The sequence below is a fragment of the Aythya ferina genome, assembly GCF_964211825.1.
Source record: "Aythya ferina genome assembly, chromosome: 12".
Classification (NCBI taxonomy): Eukaryota; Metazoa; Chordata; class Aves; order Anseriformes; family Anatidae; genus Aythya; species Aythya ferina.
The window spans coordinates 15,619,488-15,626,052 of NC_140308.1; the positions used below are offsets into that span (position 1 = coordinate 15,619,488).

General features: G+C 40.6%; 1 protein-coding gene across 1 annotated transcript in view; it reads right to left on the minus strand.

Annotated features, from left to right (window-relative positions):
- LOC311443264 (uncharacterized protein) overlaps window positions 1–6,201 on the minus strand; it is an 82,197-nt gene extending 75,996 nt beyond the window's left edge. Inside the window, exons 1-3 of the mRNA XM_084533326.1 lie at window positions 6,139–6,201; window positions 4,897–4,966; window positions 4,463–4,569 (exon numbers count right to left, since the gene is read on the minus strand). Coding sequence (XP_084389452.1) covers window positions 4,463–4,569; window positions 4,897–4,909 — 120 coding nt within the window. The 5' untranslated portion in view covers window positions 4,910–4,966; window positions 6,139–6,201. The remainder of the gene's footprint in view (window positions 1–4,462; window positions 4,570–4,896; window positions 4,967–6,138) is intronic.
- Window positions 6,202–6,565: the final 364 nt, after the last annotated feature.

The window sequence follows — 6,565 nt, forward strand, 5'->3', positions numbered from 1 at the left end:
CTCATCTCCCTTGTCCCTCTACTCCTCAGCTCCTGAGGTCGGCATTGTCTCTTCCAACTCTTTGTTAGTGCTTTGAGACACACGATACATCCTGCTACTGAAAGCCCTCTCAAATTTTGTGTTTGCCTCTCACAATAACACCACTTCTGGTCATCACCACTTCTTTTTTTGGCATTTCTCTTCATTATTTCTAGCGTCAGCCTATCTCAGTGTCTACTGCTAATTACACTGAAATCTACAGACATTCTAAATATCATATATAATTTGTTGTTTAGCCTGGTCTGACATATAATCTAATAATTACAATAAATCTAATAATATCTGGGGCTTTTTCTTTTTTATTCCCCTCAAGAGCTCAACAGCTTTCCACTTGAAAGAATGGAAGAGCTGGGAAGTGACCTGCCCCAGCTCATGACGTCTGCCTTTTCAGGCCATGGGAAGTCCTGCAGCCCTCAGGACTTTTGGGGGGTTTGGAAAACATTTCATCCCACAGATGGCAAGAAACCATTTTTCTCCTTACAATCCGTGCTTTAATTTATAAACAAAACAAATAGGAAGAAGCAGAGGGTACAGAAAGGCAGCGCCTCCGAGGCAGGCTGGAACAAGTCTGCAACGGTCTTACGAGCAAAGAGGTAGGTTTCAAGTGACTGTTAACACACACGGGAGTGGGAAAATTCGGGATGGCAAGGTTGGTCACACCTTCTTTGTTTGCGGGAGAAGGCAGGGCAGCGTTTTGTGCCCACTGGAGTTTGAACAGCTGAGCCTCAGAAAGGTCAGAAGATTACAGGGCTATGGCAGGAAGCATTTCAGCGGTGGCAAAAGGCAGAGCGAGACACTGATCCCTTCAAAACACAGGTGGAAGAATACTGTTTCAGGGATGACACTCATATTTGCTGGTAAAAAAATAAAGGAAGCAGTGGATTAAAGAACATGGACGGAGCAGAACACTTTGCTCTCAATGTCATCCAAACGTGTTGGCCATCTGCCTCTGGAGGCTTTAGGGGTATTAACAAAAATCAAATTAGAAAATAAAATCTCTTTCATGAATTAGCTCTCCTCCTACCTGGATGTAATACGCTAAACTAAAGTCACAAAACCAGCACAATACACCAAAACAATTAAAAAGGAAATTTTTCTGTCAATCACATTCTATTGCTTCCTTTTAAAGCACTTGAAAGGAGATGCTGTGCTATGCCAACAAGTCTCTCCAGAAAGTATTTGCTTTTTCCCTACAGGAGTGTTCAAAAGTTTCTGACTGCAATGAAAGAAACTTGTATTTTCTCTTCCCCTTAAAACTGCACAAAACACAAACCAAGCTGTGAGCAGTTACAGGAATTAAAAAACCTGTCTCCCTTATTGCTTTTCTCGTGGATCCATCTGTATGTCCCCATTCACCCAAATGTGATGATCCCGCATTTTTGCTGGTGACAATAGAGCAGAACTTGGCTTTGATTGATGCATAAATCAGACCTCTACACAACTACGAATTTGTTCTCCCTTTATCCACATTCTGAGCTATTTTCCTTCCAAGTAATGATTTTCACTTACTTTGTCCTAACATTTATGATTACATAAGGTGCAAAGGAAAACAGCTTCAGCTGTGTATCTTTCTCGGTGAGAAAAGGCTGTGCATGAGCAAACCAGCTCAAACAGTTGACACACATTTCTCCTAAAAATGGCACAGCCACATCTTTATAATTTCAAAGCTCCAGCTCCCTGTTTGAGTAGCAGCTCCAGATCATATAGTGCAATTTAAAATCTTGGCACTTGGCTTTCAATAATTCCCTGTTAGATTACTGTCTGTGGAAGAGCATATAACACAACTGCTACAAATGCTGGGAGCAAAATCTTCAATAACAACTTACTGCATATGATAACTTTCCCAATTTCCTGCATCTACACCACCTATCTCTTTACTCTGGTCTGTAGCAGCTTGTTTCTTTATTGAACATCTGCCTTGGGATCCCCTGTCATAAAAAGTAATAAACACATCAATCCAAAAGAAAGAGTATTGCACGGCCCAAAACTACTTAACCAATCAAATTGGCAGCTGGTAGCATGAAACTAAAGGGATAAAACTCAGAGGTGCTTTTTATACCGAGTATTTCTAATGATATTACACACCTGCTGCCATTTTGCACACCTAACTGCCAGAGTGCTTCTAATAAGTTAATTATAGTTTCTAGCACCAATTACGGATTGCAACCTTTGTGGAAATACCAAGCAATGGGATTAATTTGTAAATCTGCTATCTCACAGATATTTGACAGCTATTGCTTTGATTCTCCTTCCTACAAAATACAGATGGATCGTCTGGGGAAAAAGCATTCTTTAACTAAATAATAATAAAAAAGCTCAATAGAAATGCCTTGTAGCTTATTATCTACAGACCCCACAACTTGTAACTGTGACTGTAATTATAGTTGTTCTCGTTTCCCCTGCAGGCTTTGCTAAACAAACAAATGAAAGAGATACCCAAAAGGAAAAACAAAAGCAATTTATGCTCTCCAGTTATCATAATATAAATATCCATAGATTACTTGCATAGAGAGCAGATCAGATCTAATCTTTTACTGGAGTTGCTTGTAAATTAGAAATTACATTTACTTCAGGTGTATGTTGTTTGCCCAGTTCATATCAAGCTGTAAATTAGAGCAGTTTTGCCTTTTGGGAGAAAAACCTCACTTTTGAAATGTGTCTTATTGACTCTGTATAAATTACTAGCAGCTGATCCATGAAGTAGATTCGAAGGCAAAACTGCCTATAGGCAACTTTCTTTATTGATTGTAGATTGATATTCATTTGATTTTAAAGAAAAGCAAACCAAAATAAAGCTGCAATGTAATTGCTAACTCTTTGTATGAGTAACAGAAACATTATCTCTCATAATACTGCGATTTGACAAGCAATTTGTTCCTCATCCTAGGACTCAGATTAGTATGTCTGGGCCAACTTTCCTTTCATTGTTCCCCTCCTGGGAGTACAGAAAGGTGACCAGGGGAGGGATCCTGTGGCCAGCCAGGCTTCCTAACAGCCCCACGGCCAGCGAGAGAACCAGCATTGCTTCTGGATGACGCTAGTTCATGTCTGTATCAATGTGTCGGCTGCCACATGTGTCCCTTAGCAAGAAAAAGATCCAAGACCATTTTGGAGTAAGAATTCTGAACAATTTTTTTAATATGAATTTTTTTTTTTTTAAAGCTTTATTAACCTAACAGATACAGGTAGTTTTCTAAGCCATATGAGCCATGAATTCTTATTTGCTGTGAAGCTGTCTTGTTATTTAATGCCTCTGAAGGGCTTGATTTCTGCTAGGACTGAGTTATCAAAACAGCCTTTTCCTTTCTAGTACTAATAATGCCTCTTTTCTAGCTTCACAAAACTTGCAGAAACATACCTCCTGCTTCAGTTAAATTTAGTTTAAATAGGTCTTTGGGTGATCAGAACTAAGAGACGTATGTGTGAGCATACAGAGCAATTGCAGACATCCCAAATCCTTAGGAAACCAGGTTAAATGATTTATTCTTCAGAAATAACATCTGCTCAAACAGTTAGAAAACTGAGATGCAAAGCATCGGACCTGATCCATCAGGTCAGCTTTGCTGACTTGGGGCTGAAATGCTCAACACATACCCCAGTTCTACCCAAAGTGCCGCACCGACTGTTACAAGCATACATCAGTTACGAACATGCGTCCATTGTACAGAATTCTTTGGAACCTGGAAAAACATTAGCTTTTATACAGCCAAAGCACTTTAAATAATAATAAGCTTGATTTATAAGTGTAAAATAGAGAGACTTTTCCCAGGGCTACCAGAAATAAGTTGTTTCATGAGCAGCAGAACTAATGAAGCCTGATTTCCCATGGATTGGATTTTTTTTGTCACCAAAATCCCTGCCCCTATCCCCTCACCACAAGAGTCCAGCTCTCTCCATGTTCAATATTTCCCCTGTGCAGGAGATCGACCACGCTGTGACTGACTGACCAGATGGCTGCTGCAACGGGACAGTGATGGTCAAGTTCTGCCTTCTCCTTGGAGGAGAAACTTCTGTACAACTCTTCTCCATTGCTACTTTCCAAACTTTTCGAACTTCAGCTTTCCTCTCCAGCTCTTGAATTTCTCTTTCACGTTTGATTAAAGTTGGCCATAAATTCAAAACTCTTTAGAACAACTTAGAGGTGGACAAATGATGAAAATGCATCCTCAGAGGCTTCTCCCCATTGAGGAGACAGGTAAAACACCTCGGAGCAAGTGACAGAGCCTGCCTTCCCAAGCCAAGCTCTGTCCACAAGGTACCAAGGCCTGGTTCCTACAGATGGAACAGTCATGCTGAGAAACTGCCACATTTGAATTGGATTCCTCTATTAATCACAGAAAGTAAATCTCAGCTTATTCTACCAAAAGCATGACTTACTGCAAAACACCATGAATTCAAAGTGTGGAGGAGCATTCCCACCTACCTTTCCGCCTTCAAGACTGCTTGGTTCTTCCAACCTCTTTTGAGCTCCCTCCTGTCCCTTTTCTAGTGCTCTCCATTGCCACAGACTCAAGGCTTCCTCCTGAGCAGCTGGAAAGTAAATGTAGCTTGTGCATATTTGCTTCCATTCCCCGTTTGTTCCCTCATTTCCCATGTCATCTCGGACTTACTACAGCTCTGTCCTTAGAGGGAAGTGGCATCTCGTACTTCAGTTAATTGTGAATTTTCCCTGCCAAGGAAGCCATTCCTGGCTATTTTAAACTATTATTCTGAGGTAAACTGAGGACACAAGGAGCCCACGAAAGCAGAAAACTACTATTCCCACTAAAAACACCCCAAATACCCTTTTACTGCAGATAGCATTGAGTTAGGTCTTTTGTGGACTATCTATAGAGGGAACTACTAAAGGATGCTCACCAGTGCACTGCATTTGTAGAGTGCTTAATATGATGAACTACTCCTTCCTAGTTGGTGCATCTTGCTTTTCCTGTAATACAAATACTCAACTTTTAGAAGAGAAACTGCTATCAGTGCAAAAGATCATACACCGACCACTGGGGCACAGCCTGTGAGACAGGGCTACTTTTGCTTTCACTGCTGATTAGCCCACTTTTATCCCAGACTTTCAACTTCCACCTTTAAAAAATTCCCTCCCACACCTTAGCCCCAGTGCTTTTTATACCGCTGCACAACACAGACACCATTTGGAAATGGTGAATACACATTTGGAAAACATGTCAGGTACTTTATATCTAATTACTAGTGAACTTCAGCAGGCAGATAACTGATAATTACACACAGCAGCTTCAGTTATTTGGGGCAGGTAATTGGGATGTATGTGGTTGCCTGAATGTTTGAGGGGATTTCTTCTCTCATTACATTCTCTCAAAAACTGCTGGCAAGGCCGCTTGCTTGAAGAGAGTGGAAGTGCAGTGTAGCTCTCCATTTCAGAGCACATTATTCAGTGATGGGCAGGCAAAATTACTTCACTGGGTGTTTATCTGCCCTCCTAATGGAGGTAAGGTCTAAAAACCTTTCCCTGTATGTCTCTCCTGTGCTTAAATACACGGCTGCCCTGAGATGCTGAATTTGTCTGCTTTTTATTGTTGGGCGTGCCACCAAGATTTATGTTGCTCTGTGTGACCATAGCAATCATCCATCACTAGTAGTTACAAGAAGATCTTTCTCCTTGTTTTTAAGTCCTTTGAATTAGATTTCATTTTGAAGGTAATGCACCACTGATGGTCAAGTGCTTGTGAATGCAGAGAAGGCAAACATCCTTCAAAAACAGGTGAGGGAAAGTCAAGGGATTTAGATGACTAAAAATGGACTTTCCTCAGCCAAATTTAGCTACCTGAAGATCAGACAAGCAAGTTATCTTAGCTCTCTAGAGTCAACAGGAAGGGATAGGCTTCTTCAGAGAAAGCTCATCCTCTCCTGAAATAAATATCAAAACCAGGTGGAATGACTAATCCCCTGGAGCTGCTTCTTGCTTTTCATCGGTTATGGAAACCATCTTAGAAGATGAACCTAATTCTCAGAACATCTTAACCTAGTTAAGATGTATTGACAGTTTTCCCAGTGGTTCTAAAATGATGACAACCTTGTATATAAAAAGGAAACAGATAAAAAAAGCATCCAAGGTGAATTCATACATACCTGAACACAATTGCGGTATTTTAAAAATAAATGTCATATTCTTCTACTGAAGTTGGAAATTACATTAGGAGTGAATACAACAATTTTGTCTCTCAATGAGGGAGACATAGTGCAGGCTCTCTCCTTTCCTCATCTGCAAAATTTCCTTTACAGCTTACACCCCCAGGTGAGAAGACAGCTGTTCATTTCTATTCAGAATAAGAAACACAAAAGTTTATTTGAGCCATGCCAAATCCTTCCAATGAGGGGTCCAGTTGCATATACACTGCATCTTAACCCCTGATCCCACCCTATTGCGCATTAGTTATATTCATTTGTGTTCAACTGCCATGATAAAGCTACACACACATCCAGTACAACCACCTCTAAGTGCTATTCAGTAGGCCGGCCTGCAGCAATGAAGACTGTGGTTCTGTTTGTAACAGAA